Here is a 15,263-nt window from a genome sequence, read left to right as displayed (position 1 = left end):
ATAAATAAATAAAAAGTATGGTTGTTCCAAGTGGTGATGTCATGCAATCCAGTGAAATTTTGTCTTTAGAATTATATAGAAATATGTATTGTAAAGATCAGCACAGACCAAGAGCACTGGGATGTGTTAAGGGGAAGGAGGTCACCAGACACTGACTTCTTATCTTAAACATTTTCATAAAATAACATGACTTTTTGGAAAACTTTACCTATGTTCATTTATTTCCTCAGTCTATATTTTTTTACTTTTAGCTAGAATAGCAGCCTTGTGTTAGTTGTCACTGCATTGTGTTTGATGTAATGTTTTGTTTCAGGTGGAAAGCCTCCCAGCATCCCACCTCATCTCCTGCCACCAGGGGTCAGCTGCAGCTGCTGCCGTTGCTGCAGCTGCTGCAGCAGTCTGTGTGAGCAGTGCCTCCAGTGTAAGTAGGCAGTAACAGCAGTAGCAGCATCAGCATCAGCAGTGAGGGAGGAGTTTTGAGTAGCAAAGGTGTGAGAACCACTGCCACCGTGCCACCCCTGGGCCTCACCACCTCCCTGGCGCCCCTTACTACCACGGCCGGGGCCAGGGCTCCCTCACCCACCTCGTCCTCATCGTTTGCCGCTGCCCTGCGTTCCCTTGCCAAGCAGGCCACTGCACCTCCAGGTTTGTTGCTGACTTGATTGGTTTCAGAACCAAAATAGACATTTTGAATTTGTCAAATGAAAACATTGGCAGGCTTCTCATGGGTGTGTTGCACTTGCAGGAAAACTAAACACTTCAAGTCTAATGTGTAAATCCACAGGTTACCTGTGTTATTAACACAAATTTATGTAATTCACTGAGTTTTGTTTTTGCCAGGTAAATAGAATGTGTAGGGTACACGTGTTTTGTTGTTGTGGCTGTAGTATGGTGATGGGTATATTAACAATGCTGTTGTCTGTCTCAGGCACAGAGAAGGAAGGGTCAATATCTGGAGAGCCTCAGAGACTTTCTCCCAAAGTCCCGGTGCTGACGCCCCTCCCACCACGGGTCACATCGGCATCTCCAGTGGCTCGGTGCCGCCGGTGGTGACCATCGCCCCCACTCACTCCCACGTCACCATGACCACCGAGGCAGAGCGGACAGGGCCACCCGTCAGTGAGGAGCTGGTGCGAGGCTTCCAGCCCTACCGTGCCCCTGATGTGCAGGCCTCACAGCCCACTGCAGCCACTCCTGCAGGCTCCCTGCGGCCCCCCATGCCTCTCGATTTGCCTCCCTCCTACTCTGCCTACCACCCCTCCCTCTACCCCCACCACCTGGCTCACCAGTACAGGTAAGTGAATGGCTGCCCCTCACTCATGTGTCACTACGAGTTAATCTTGCTAACAGCCTGTGTGGTGTGGTGTGGGTGTGCAGCCTGAGGTACTGATTGAGTGTTTGCCCACAGGCTGGAGGAGCAGCTGTACTTGGAGCGTTATGGGCTGCTGCAGCCGCCTCTCAGCCCCTACAGTGTCGGGGGCTTGTCTGCCATATACCCTGGGGCAGCCACCTCCCCTTACCTGTCCTCCAGGTTCCCTCATGATCTTCTCCCCACCTCCCTGGCAGCCCTCCACCCCTCCTCCGCACTGCTTCATGAGAGGTGAGCCCATGTTTTGTGGCATACATACATACATATAAGTGACAGGGGAGGATTGAGTCTGAGAGATATGAGATTAAATGCAAGTGATTATTGATTTTTGGTCTCATTTATTGTACTTATTTATTTCAGGTTAAAGCTGGAGGAGGACATGAGGCAGCGGGAATATGAGCTGGAGATGAGAAGAGAGCGGGAGCTGGAGAGGGAGCGGGAACGGGAGAGAGAAAGAGAGAGGGACCGGGAGAGGGAGAGAGAGAAGGAACGTGAGAGGGAAAGAGAGAAGGAGCGCGAAAGAGAGAGGGAGCGTGACAAGGAGAAGGAGAGGGAGAGGGCACGGGAGAAGGAGAGGGAGAGGCAGCGGCAGCGGGAGATTCACGAGTCAGACCGCAGCAACAAAGAGGGTGAGTGAATGTGAGCGAGAGGGTGAGTGAATGAGCGGGGTGTCTGCTCTCCCACACATTCAGGCAGGAGATAAAACACAAGTGGTTCTTCAGAAGTATGATTTTCTCTGTGTCCAATGAAGAGCTTATCAGTACTGGCAGAGAGAAGACATGAGAGATCAGTATCATTGGTGTGGCCTGTTCCCTCATGGTGAAGGACAGATATTGCTAATGTGGTATCAGATGCTTAGTGATAGTAATTATCTTTTTATCAAGTAAACCAGGATTTTCACACAAGTTATCTGTACAGTATATTAAGTATTATTCTATCATGTACCTCACTTATTTAATTGAATTTTGGACATTGGATTAAAGAATGAGAGATTTTCATAATGAGGTTTGAAGTGTGTACCAGCATGAAGACTTGGATAATTTTTTGGAGTAAGCATGGAACTTCTTGGCCTACTTAATGATGACATATTTACCTAGGAAATTCACTTCTTGTAACATTAGATCTCAGATAAATTTTAAAAAACTATAATTTCACTGATTATGCAACTGGAAGGTCTACATAGTGTGACCCAGTCTGGTGATCACGACTTATAACCTTTTCCTTGCTTGGCAGACACAAACCAGAGTCATGACAGGACACGTGACCGCAGCCCCATCACTCCCAGTGTGCCCATCACCACCCTCAGTACCAGCAGTGTCACCGTCACCAGCACCATGCATGGACGCAAGAACCAGCCTATTGGTGAGTCTGCCACGACTGCAGAGCACCACTAGAGGTTTCAACACACATATCTTCCAATTATGGCTGATCCTGTTTGACCTTTTTGGTGACTGGCACTCTCAGCAAGCCTTTGTTTTTAATACTTTTTATTGGCCTTAGCCAGTGCCTCTTTTACATACAAATGAGAAAAAGAAAAAAAACACAAGGAAGGGAGTTATATGGAAGTTGTTGGCAGTGATAGTAACATTAGAAATAAGATAAGCTGCAAGAAGTCATAAGGCCTACACAAAGCAGTCCCTGATGTAGAATGTTGGTGGATGGCTTGATAGATGATGTTGACAAGGATGGATGAGTGAAGTAAAGGTCATTAAGGCTGTGGTTGTTATTAATAAGCTCTGCTCAGTGGTAAAGGTTTCAATATTTCTCTGTTCACATATACCCATTGACTTTTACTAATATCATTTCAAGATTAAATATATAAGCAGATAAAATCTTCACCAAATTCTTAGGTCAGCTACAAGCAATTTCTTTGTTTTCTGTTTAAAGCCAAAGTTCAGTAATGGAGATCTGTTGAACTTATATGTTCCTGAAAATTTGGAAAGAAAAGCTATTAGGAATGCAAGAGGATATGTTGAGATGCATTACTGAAGTACTTCAATCATTGATTGTGTTTGTCATAGCAGTTATGTTGGTTAGGTATTCCCAGTTATAGTTAAACAATCTAAGGAGTGATCCAAAGAATTTAGAAAAGAAAAGCATAATTCATGCAAGAGGGAATATCAAACCTACATTACCTTTTTAATCTTAATCACCATTGTCCTCTTTTTCTCATATGGTACCATTTGTGTTGGTTAGGCATTCCTAATTGTAGTTTACATAAGGAATGATCCAGAGACTTCAGTTAAGGAAATTATGATAGATACAAGAAAGTACATCACACTGCATTAACTTTTTCACTTCAGTCACTACCACCCTCTGTTTCTCATAGTAGTTGTGTTGGCAAGGTACTCCTTGCTGTAGTTAAACAATCTAAGGAGTGATGTAGATAATTTAGAAAAGAAAATAATTATATATACAAGAGGGTTTTTTTATAAAGTTTTTTGTTGCCCTTGGCCAGTACCTCTCTTACATGGAGGGGAGGGAAAACAAAGAGAAAAGAAAAAAGAAACCTGCATTACCTCTTTCATTTTAATCACATGTCCTGCATTGTTCCTCCCCTGCCAGGCGTGGCCACCCAGCAAATGGCCCAGCCGCTAGACATCCGGAACCAGGTGATGTTCCGGCCTATAAACGATGTGACGTTCCTGGGCCACGTGCAGGCACAGACGCAGCCCAAGACGCAGACACAGGCCACCAGCACCAAGGATGACCTGCCCTTGAGCAAGCTGGAGCCACCCAGGGACACTATCAGGTCCTCTGGGAAGCCTCGAACGCCTGCCATCGTGCGGCCCTTTGAGTCCACGCCCTCTGAGGGGATGCATGCCCTACACACGGTGATAAAGAACACTATGCCGCCGACAGTGAAGAACGGGGAGAACCTGAGTGGGCAGCAGGGCAGGATAATTGTGGGGAATGGTGAGCTGATCCCCTCCAGTGAGATCAAGAAGGAAGCAGTGGAGGTGCGGGGAGTGGAGCAAAGACCGCTGGACATGAGGGGGGTGGAGGCAAGGGGAGTGGAAGTGAGGGGACCGGAACCAAGAGGAGTGGAGTTAAGGGGCGTTGAGGCAAGAGGTGTGGAGGTAAGAGGTGTTGAAGGAAGAGGTGTGGAGCAGAGGGCAGTGGAGGCCAGACCAGTGGAGCAAAGAGCACTGGATGCAAGAGGAGTGGAGGCAAGGGCAATGGAGACAAGTGGAGTGCAGTCAAGAGGGGTGGAGACAAGGGGAGTGGAGCCAAGGGGACTGGAAACAAGGGGAGTGGAAGTAAGAGGTATTGAAGTGAGGGGAGTGGAACAAAGAGGAATGGAAGGAAGGGGAATAGAACCAAGAGGAATGGAGGGAAGAGGAATGGAAGCAAGAGGAATGGAGGCAAGAGGAATAGAACCAAGGGGAATGGAAGCAAGAGGGATAGAAGCAAGGGGAATGGAGCCAAGAGGAATGGAAGGAAGGGGAATGGAGGCACGGGGAGTGGAGGCAAGAGGAATGGAGCCAAGAGGATTAGAGCCAAGAGGAATGGAACCAAGAGCAGCAGAACCCAGGGGAGTGGAGCCAAGGGTGGTGGAGGCGCGAGGCCCCGGGGAGGTGCGGGGAGTGGAGCCTCGTGCAATGGAGGTGCAGCGTGTGGAGGCACCGGGCGTGTGGCAACCAGTGAAGCTTGAGAAGAGCAGCCCTGTTCCTGCTCCCCCCACCACCAGCCTCACCACCACCAGCACCACCACCCATACCCAGCCATCCCCACCCCAGCCCCCAGCAGTGCAGGTCAAGCCCCCACCCCCGCCAACACCTCCCCCACCTTCCCCGCCCCCCGACCCCCCCGTGAGCCGCCTGGATGTGGAGGAGCAGCGCCTGAGGGAGCTGCGGGAGGCTGGCCTGGAGGTGGAGGAGGCAGAGGAGGTGCTGCAGGAGGAAGCCATGGCCCGGGCCAGGGCTCTCATGTTGGTGTGTACGAAGGGACCCCCGGCACCCCTCGACACTTCCCATGAGGTGAGTGTTTGGTGAATGCTTGGGACTTGTGGGATTAAGGGGAAGGACAGTATGCAGGATTGTACAAAGACTAGTTTGTTCTGTGCCTTCTCATATTTGGGCAAATCTTCCCTCCATACAGCCATGCAGTTACTTTATCGTGTGAGGGAACTTTGTGCCTATGTAGGTTGCCACATCCGGCCAAACTCTTACTACACTTCATCTCCTCCGTTTGTTGCATAATAATGGGTACTTATAGGTACGCAAGTAAAAACATAACAGTGCCTAACATGAGGCTCTGTCAAGATCTGTGGTGATGTACTTTTTGGGAAAATCCTAACCTGGTATAAGTAATGCATAAAAAAAGGAAAAGAAAAATGGTGAACTGTTTTGACAGCATAGAAGTGTTAATCTCAAAGTGGTAAAAAAGACACACACACACACACACACACACACACACACACACACACACACACACACACACACACACACACACACACACACACACACACACACACACACACACACACACACACACACTCAGTTTTGCATTTTCATAACTCAGGCTTATAACAGGTTAGAGTTTTCTCACTGGTACAGCACACACACATACACAGATGCACAAGATAATATACAGAATGAAAGTTGATTTGTGTATACATACATAACATTTATTAATCCATTCTGGAGCTTAGCAATGACAGTATGAAAAACTATTCAGTACAGTGTTGGAGTAAGAAATTTTCTTGGATGTTGTGTTACAAACTGCCTGTATTTCAGAAAATCTCCTTCCTGAACACGGTGGGGCTGATCACGCACGCCCACGCACAAGAGGCCGAGCTGTTCCAGTGTGAGCGGCGGGCGAGGGTGCTGGGTGCCCTGGAGCCCTCCTCAATCCCATCGTCCCCCAAACACACAGATTCGATCTCAGAGGAGCTGGTACCCATGCTGGCGCCTGGACACAGCCTACCACCTGTGATAACCACCCCTGAGGAGTTGTGTCTGGCCCATGAGTACCCACACAAGGCCCGCTTCCTCCACCACCTGGGACTGCAGCCTCAGCACTCCCTGCACCGCCAGCAAGGTGAGCCACTGTGCTACTCTGCTTTCACTTTGTCAGGGGAATGTAGACTTGAATTGTATTGATTTCAAGTATCAGGGCAACAACTGACTATGTACCAATGAGTAGGGAATGCAAAGAAATGCAAGTAATGTATAATGTATTATGTACAGACATAATACAGGACAGTGAAACACACACAAGGACATTTAGTTTTTCCCACACTCCCATGACTGTTCCCATGAAAGGCTCCATTGACCCTTAAGTGCCTGTCTTATTATCAAAACAATTCCCAGTTGATATAGGTGTGACCCTTCCACCCTGTGTTTGTCCTCTCTCTCTCTCTCTCTCTCTCTCTCTCTCTCTCTCTCTCTCTCTCTCTCTCTCTCTCTCTCTCTCTCTCTCTCTCTCTCTCTCTCTCTCTCTCTCTCTCTCTCTCTCTCTCTCTCTCTCTCTCTCTCTCTCTCTCTCTCTCTCTCTCCTAAATGTTCAGGACAGTTTTTACAATATAACACACACACACACACACACACACACACACACACACACACACACACACACACACACACACACACACACACACACACACACACACACACACACCACATAGTGTAGTGATTAGTATGCTCGGCTCACAACCAAAAAGGCCCAGGTTTGAATCCTGGGAGCGGTGAGGCAAATGGGTGAGCCTCTTAATGTGTAGGCCCTGTTTACCCAGCAGCAAGTAGGTATGAATGTAACCCAGGGGATTGTGACCTTGCTGTCCCAATATGTGGTGTGTAAGTGATCTCAGTCCTACCCAAAGATCGGTCATTATGATCTCTGAGCTCTTTCCTTAGGGTAACAGCTGGCTGGGGTGACCAGCAGATGACCATAGGTGAATCACACACACACACACACACACACACACACACACACACACACACACACACACACACACACACACACACACACACACACACACACACACACACACACACACACACACACACACACACACACACTCATGCATGGCACAGGTGGAGGGTGGTGAGAGGTGATCATTCCCTTGGGTCTACAGATTAATTTCAGGAGAGAGAGAGAGAGAGAGAGAGAGAGAGAGAGAAGTGGTGAAGGAGGTATGAGAAGCAAGGGAATGGGGAGAGGGACGGGGAGAGGAAGAATTCAGGCCTAATATACACATCAGAGGTAGCTCTAGCCATCGACAGCTGCCTTGAAAAAAGGATGATAGATGTCGCATTTCTTAGAAACATAAGTAGGAAATCCGTTTCATCAAGTAGGGAGCCATCTGTATGTTGCATAGTATGTCCAGCATGTTGAAAATTCATAATGTTCCTCTGCCCTCATCTTGACTCACCATGGAACATTCCTGCAAAACTTACTCTTTAGTTAGTATATTGATGTGAATAAAAGCATCACTAATCATGAGTCTACTTTGCCTGTAGAAATTGAAGCTGTGTGGCAGCTGGTCGTGCAAGAGCGCCTGCGGAGGTACCGGCAGGAAAGCTCCGACCCGTTGGAGGTGCGTGTGTGTGAGGCACTGGAGCAGCTCCTCACAACCAACAACAACCACCACCAACAATCCAACACCTCCACTTCCCTCCCCTCAACCACCACCACCAGCTCCCTCTCTGTTCCTTTGCTCAAGGTCACTACCACCACCACCACCACTGCAGCAGCAGCAGCAGCAGCCACCAGTACCACAGCATCACAGTCTTCATCCCCCACCACCACCACCACTGCCACAGCCTCCACGGCAGCGGCCGTCACTACCACCAGTACAGCCACACAGGCCACATCCAATGCTGCTGCTTCTGTTGTTGTAACGGGCACCACAGCCACTTCCACCACCACCACTGCCACCTCTACCATCACAACCACCACAGCTGTTGCAACCACAACAACTGCAACAGCTGCTCCACTGGTGGCCACTGCCCCTATGAAGGCAGCCAGCTTACCTATCACAGTCGCCACAACAGGCCACAACACACCCACCCATAGTCTAAACTCTAAGGTCAGTACATGTACATATAAGGGAGCATTTTGCTATGTGTGACGTGTTGAGAGGTTTACTGCAAAGTGGTGTTTCTGACTTATATCAAACAATAAGAGAGAGAGAGAGAGAGAGAGAGAGAGAGAGAGAGAGAGAGAGAGAGAGAGAGAGAGAGAGAGCATCATTATATGTTCTGTTGTGAAGTTATTTATTGATAAGAATGATTTATATACATTTTGTACTTTGATAATTACTGTATGCATAATATTTTGTACAGCAATGCTTCATTCTATTTATTATTAAGACATGGGATGAAGATTTAGGGGATTCACTTACACATTCCTTCCCTGTCATTATTTGTGGATGTGTATCACATGTGGTGTTCACATAACAGGTGGTGATGAGTCGTGTGGGCGGCAGAATCCCCATGAAGGACGCGTTCATCATGTCCTCACTGCCGCCAGAAGAGGATCCATTGCTGGCCGGTCTGCAGGGAGTTGACACAGTCATTGAACACTTCATTAAGAATGCACAAGGTTAGCTCAAAAAGTAAACTGTTTCTTTTGTTATCAAGAATAGGGCTCTTTGCTTTCCCTTCTAATTCTAATCATTATCACCACTCATTCTCTTACCCAAGGTCATGTCTGCCTTTCTGTCTACCAGGCCAATATCTTGCATAAAAGATTAAAGACAAGGCATACATTCACACTCATAATCTTATTCATAAGCATTCTCTCACATCTTAACCTGTAGTCTGCTAAGTGAGAGAGGACCAGTGTGAGCTTACATTCCACAATGTACGATGGTTGGCTGCAGAGTGTACCTGGCCATCTCTGTGTCAGGTTCCAGTAACAAAAGTGCTTCACCCCTGCTGCACTGTAATAGACGCATCACCCTCCTTGTATACAGACTTGATCAGCTGATGAGACCAGGTGTGGGAGAACCTGGTGTCAGGTTCCTCTAGGCCACATCACCATTTATACAGTTACCACTGCTCTCCATTCATTCTTAATATAGAGAAGTACTCTTTTCTGCTCTGCAGATATTCCTCTTGTATCTAATCCTCTTTTCACATTGTCCATCCATCCCATTCACAGTTTCTTGAATCAGATCCAGTTACTGTCATTAATCACTCTCCTTCTATTCTTCCTTCATGTCCAAGCCATTACAACACTGCTTTTTTGCATATTGAGGATGGCATTTCATACCAAAAATTTAATAGAAAGGAAGAATTATAAAGTAATAAGTATATATTTACTTTCACTCATCATTGTTATCATTGAAAGTGGCATTACTGCAAATTTAGATTTTTCTATGCTGATACTATAAGATCATTGCTTAAATTTGCAATAGGGCAGAATAGTAAAATATTAGTTGCTAGTTTTAAAAATCTAATTTCCTTTACAGCTCAAGGAGGCAGCAACAACTCACTACTCTTGGAGCACATTGAAGAAGTGAGGAGAAGCCAGCTGGCTGTGTGTCAGACAGCACAGTTGGTGCAGGAGCAGGTGGCTCAGCTGGTGGCCTCCAGGGCCCAGCTGGAGGCCCACAGGTCAGCACTCCACCACCACTTGGCTGCCATCACTTCCATAATAGCCAGCAGCACCAACCACTCGGCCACTACTACCTCCTCCACCACCTCCACAACCACAGGCAATTCTCCCTCTACCATATCAAACAGCACCCAAGTTTCTATGGCAGTTCCTGTAACCACTTCCTTCATGGGTGTATCCAATGGTGCTTACACACTGGCAGGCGGGAACTGCACTACCAGCACGGCCACCACTGCCACTAGCACATCCATGGGCCATGGGCATCCTGTTCCCCTCACCACCACCACCTCAGGCCTGGTGACTGGACACCCAGTCACTGCAGTCATCAACAGAAGCATACAGTCAATGGTTCCCAATGCTCCTGCAATGTCATGGGCTGGCCTGGCTCCTCCCTATCTTGGTAGTACAAATATTTCACTCTCAATGGAGAATAAGGATGGAGTGATCTATTCTCACATGACAACCAAGGATAATGGGAAAGATGCCAAAACCATCGTATCAAGTGTAAATACCTCAAAACCAAACCGGATATCTCTTCCCCATGGGAACAACAAAATGCCCAGCAGTCGCCATAATTCCACCAAGACCCAGAAGCACATCTCCATAGAAACCAGCCACATTTCACCTGTCAAATACAACGGCATACCAACCAATCCTCCTAAACAAATCTTCAAACCACTCCAGATTAGTGGACCAAATGCAAATGTGACTCTTTCAAAAAAATCCAAACCTATGACCTACTGCCCACCTCCCAGTGTAACCGGACACTCACAAGCTTCAGTAGCACTTGTCACTCCAACCACCACCGTCACCAACCAGAATGGGTTACTGCCACTACCAGTCAACCACAACTCAGTCAGCAAGAATGGCAGGACCAACAAGCCACAGATTGGGTTCACCCCATATTCAAAAACCTCTCCCACCAAAGTTACGCAGTCTTGGATATCCAACTAATTATGTCTTTGCTCTATTTAAACTATGTGTATAGAGTAAATTTCTCTCTGAGGGGGTGTCATTTTATGAGGTTTCCTAGACCCTTGCAGAACCCTTGCTTTAGTGAATGTTTCATACAGTATTCCTTGTTCTAACTCTGCCAAAGACTACGATCCTCACAAGAGGAGTGCAGCTGCCCCTGTGGCCGGAAGCTGAAGATGGTTGTAGCATAATTCAAGAAATATTACTAGTCAGGTATATTCTTATCAGTTGATGGCTTGGAAATGGATCAAGAATATGTAATTCCACCACCACATTAAAATGTTATGTCCACCTAAATGTTCTGTGACAGCCAATCAGTATGAGTTATCTCCAGTGCAGAACACTGTTTACAAGTGTGTGTGTGTTTGTGTGTGTGTGTGTGTGTGTGTGTGTGTGTGTGTGTGTGTGTGTGTGTGTGTGTGTGTGTGTGTGTGTGTGTGTGTGTGTGTGTGTGTGTGTGTGTGTGTGTGTGTGTGAAGCAAAGCCAGACTATTGTGGTGGTCAAGAAAAAGGTTGAAGGAAGTAAAGTTTGTTCCAGCATCTGATCATTAGGTAAGATTTTCTGGTACTGAGATGTCCATACTGCACAAAGAGTTAATTATATGTATCTTATCTAAATTACATAAAAACACAAACTTGAAAAATATCTCTTTTAATTTTTTCTTCATATTCCACCCCAGTATTAAATCACTAAGAGATGATGTGAGTGGTAGCAAGCCTTGAGTTGGGACAGATTTTGATTCGTTGCCAGTTAGTTTGATGTTGTATGTATGTAAATCAAATTGAATTTTTAGTTAGCTGGGTTTAATTTATTTCAATTAATTGTTATCAGAAATCTTAAGAATTCCTTAAATAAAAATCAATAATCTAAGATTAAAAACTAAAGTGGCATAGTTTGTTCAAATTTACATTATACTTTTAAAAATTTATATCAAGGAAATTGGCAGCAGCAGCTCACTACTATGTACATTGAATTGGAATATTCTCCAAGTTCCCTATACTATCTTCCTTAGAGGCTAATGATAGCATTTTAATATTCATATAGTAACAACCACTAGTGTCCATTCCTAGCTAGAGAGATCCCTGAAATGGAAGGAGAGATGATGTATTTGAGAGACTTGTGCTGAAGGTGGGGTGTGTGCGGCAAGGTGGTGACGTGAGGTGACCCAGGAGTCTGTAGTGTGTCTGTGGGTGCCGGTGACCTGGTGTGTGTGCCTCCTATGGAAGTGCCGGGGTCATGCTGGCCCATACTGTTTACTATGATCATTTCAGGATGCCTCAGTGCTGCCACCAGTCTCAGCATAATTCTTAACTAGAGAAATTATGTTTGTATTTATGAACAAATCTAATTGAAAAAAATTATATATAAATAAAATATAGACTATTGAGTCCTTTCAAACCTAATTTTTCCATAGAATAATTATTCCATAGATAAAAAAAAATATATATATATATATATAAAATGATGTAGAAATATTAAGTGTGTGTGTGTTTTAGCTTACAAAGGTCACACAAGACTGAACTAAACCAACCTATAAGTTATTATGAAAAAAAAAAAAAAAAGGCTGCACGAGTGTATCCAGTGCCTCGCCAAAGACCAAGGTGGAGTGGTGGATGTGCAGACAGGTGCTGGCTGGGACAGACCCACACTTCAGCACCTTCCACTCTGCCGACACTCCATTCTTGACTTGTTCAAATATCAATAGTTTGGTTAAATATTATAACATGTTTTTCATTGCGACACACTATCCCTCACTTCCCACTCTTGCTTAGCTCAGTCAAACAATGGCTATCCAAAGAGTGAGTGTACACCAGCTCAGTGTCACACTGGGGTAAGTGGAGGGGAGCGTTGCTTGAGTGCAGCAGGAGTAAATCATAAAGTGAGAATAGAACGATATGTTTATTAGTTAAAGAAAATCATATAAACACCCTCCATCTGAAAACAAGAGATTATGAATTTTTACTTATTTTAGTTATTTATCTACTTTTAAGTCATCACAAATATTGATATAGTTGCATCTGTTCATCAAAAAGGAACATTTACTATCATCAATTATAATTTAAACTTTGCCTTACGTTTAGTTTACAGTTGATTCATTAAGACTGATGGATGAGACACAAATTAGTTCATTTACGTTCATCAAAGTTATATCATCCCTTTTACTGTACTGCTTGCTTGCTTCCTTCCATTCTCCCCCACGCCCTAAATGCTGAATCTTTGATTATTTTTCGTCATTGTCTTCTCCCCTTTTTTTTTTTTTTCCTTATTCTACATACCATCATTTTTTTTCCCCCCTTTTCCATACTTCCACCCCCTTTCTCTCTCTCTCTCTCTCTCTCTCTCTCTCTCTCTCTCTCTCTCTCTCTCTCTCTCTCTCTCTCTCTCTCATTGCCTTTTCTAACCCAGTCCTTCACATTTCATTATGACTGTCTATACATCCCACATCCCACACAAGTAACACTTAGAAGACTTTTGGAGATTCATGAAATAAATATAATTAAAATAATTACAAATAAATAAATAAAAAAATCAGTAAACAAATGAACAATAACAAAAGTAAAATAATGCGGCATCATAAACTTCACAAAACAGCAATTTCTACCGTGAATTTCAGTCCATCAGAACTATTTTTAAAGATTACAGAAATTATCTAAGGTTTTTCATGGCTATTCCTTTCCCTCTTCCCTCCTCTAATGTGCAGCCTTGCGGAATTCACTAGAATCATGAAAACACCCTTGAAACTCTAATAAATACTAAAACCACCAAAACGTAGATTAAATGTAGGAATATTTGATCAATGTGGTCCTTGAATCAAGATCTACAGAAGCTTCAGTTGATCTTCCCTGGTGGGAGTTCGAAGTCTCAGTGGCCACGTGGGGCATCACACTGGCGAGCCGAGACACAAGTGGTTGTGCAGGTCTTACCTTGCATTTCAGCTGAGCATAGATAAGAAGACCACACCAGAGGGACGCAAGGCTGATAGTGACGCCCAGGATAGCTGAAGTGAAGCTTCCTCTTGGCGTGATATGCAGGTAATCAGGTTGGTGTGTGTGTGTGTGTGTGTGTGTGTCGAGGTGATGAGAGGCCAGCCTGTCAATACCTGGCATGCTGCAAAATACACACTATTTGATGTAATATCTATAGCATTAACATGTCGAATCCAGAAAGGGACTTAAGATGGAGAAAGGCAGTACTATGTTGGTCCAGAAACTAAAACACAAACTCCACCGATATTACAGACTAGTTAACACGCCATGGGAGAGTAGGATCGAGGTGGTGCGTCTGGCAGCAAGTGACGACCAGTCAATAACATTCATTTAGTGGACAAGGACGCTTATGAAACTGTCGAAAAATACTGTAGAAATACTTACGTTAATTGTCAAGAAGAGAGCCGGTGATAAGGGTTACTGAGCGAGTTGATTTGTACATATATATATTTAAGATTTCAATATAATTAGAAACCTTAAATTCTCTTTAGCCTTAAATCGCTTACATATACTTCTTTTCAGTCTTAAATAGTGTTTCAACCTACTAGTCATCCGCAGTATAATAATTCTTTGATCTTACTACTCTATATGGAATATTTACTATTTGGCCTGTATGTAATTTATTGATGAAATATTCTTTCCGTTTATCCGTGCTCTCTCTCTCTCTCTCTCTCTCTCTCTCTCTCTCTCTCTCTCTCATGGCAGTGGTCACCATTCTACGTTGCTCCTCTTAATGCACTTGTTATGCATAATAAATAAAAAAAAAAATATATATATATATATATATATATATATATATATATATATATATATATATATATATATATATATATATATATATATATATATATATATATATATATAACGCGCGCGCGTATATGCATCTGATACGGCCTGCCACATGTAAGCCTTAAGGTGCCTACACACTGCGCCGATGTTTCGTGTTAACACGCCATGTGACGTGTCAACACACAGCAACAGATTGCATCATATAACACAACGACGTTTTTATTTATCTGATGCATGTTACGTCAGAAAGATTCGATTTTTTGTGGAGTGAGCACGTTCTTTCTTTCTTATCCTCCAATTTTGTGTTGTAAAAATTGAAAATGAATGAAAATATGTTAAATGAACTCGATGAAGAAGAGGAGCAGTTAGTAGCAATAGCTATAGCGCTTGCTACTTCTGGAGAAAAAACTCAAACAAATGTGATAAACGCCGAAAGGGATAATTTGGGCGAGTTTCGTGGATTAAATAAGTGATCGTATCCTCTTACATATTCTATTAACTGTTCCTCCATAACGAAAACACTTTGTCACCATAGAATAGTAGCTGTTGAATAATATAGAAACACATAACATAGAAT

At 44.5% G+C, this 15,263-nt stretch overlaps 2 protein-coding genes across 7 annotated transcripts in view; both read left to right on the top strand.

The window, feature by feature from the left end:
* Positions 1-293: 293 nt before the first annotated feature.
* LOC135102820 (mucin-5AC-like) lies at positions 294-12,297 on the top strand. Its single transcript, XM_064008363.1, has 10 exons — positions 294-645; positions 929-1,294; positions 1,409-1,600; positions 1,730-1,998; positions 2,603-2,731; positions 3,935-5,349; positions 6,109-6,412; positions 7,834-8,402; positions 8,776-8,917; positions 9,789-12,297. The coding sequence occupies exons 2-10, from the start codon at positions 1,083-1,085 to the stop codon at positions 10,886-10,888; spliced, it is 4,332 nt and encodes a 1,443-aa protein (XP_063864433.1). The 5' UTR covers positions 294-645; positions 929-1,082; the 3' UTR covers positions 10,889-12,297.
* Positions 12,298-13,772: 1,475 nt separating this feature from the next.
* LOC135102818 (long-chain-fatty-acid--CoA ligase ACSBG2-like) overlaps positions 13,773-15,263 on the top strand; it is a 98,820-nt gene continuing 97,329 nt past the window's right edge. For 2 of the 6 annotated variants that reach the window (XM_064008358.1, XM_064008359.1), the window contains exon 1: positions 13,775-13,942. Coding sequence is in view for 2 of the 6 variants with exons in the window: in XM_064008355.1 (XP_063864425.1) it covers positions 13,937-13,942 (6 nt within the window). In the remaining 4 variants the exon portion in view is untranslated. Of the gene's footprint in view, positions 13,951-15,263 lie in introns of all 6 variants that reach the window. The other 4 variants (XM_064008355.1, XM_064008356.1, XM_064008362.1 and 1 more) reach the window with 4 other exon arrangements.

This window comes from Scylla paramamosain, chromosome 8 (assembly GCF_035594125.1).
Source record: "Scylla paramamosain isolate STU-SP2022 chromosome 8, ASM3559412v1, whole genome shotgun sequence".
In the NCBI taxonomy this organism is placed as follows: Eukaryota; Metazoa; Arthropoda; class Malacostraca; order Decapoda; family Portunidae; genus Scylla; species Scylla paramamosain.
This window is presented reverse-complemented; position numbering and strand designations above follow the sequence as displayed.

Bases quoted from the DNA above. Each gene is read 5' to 3' on its own strand.
- LOC135102820 (XM_064008363.1), top strand. From the start codon at position 1,083: ATGACCACCGAGGCAGAGCGGACAGGGCCACCCGTCAGTGAGGAGCTG. The intron at 1,999-2,602 runs GTGAGTGAATGT...CTTGCTTGGCAG, and splicing joins AGACCGCAGCAACAAAGAGG to ACACAAACCAGAGTCATGAC. The intron at 8,403-8,775 runs GTCAGTACATGT...TTCACATAACAG, and splicing joins CCCATAGTCTAAACTCTAAG to GTGGTGATGAGTCGTGTGGG.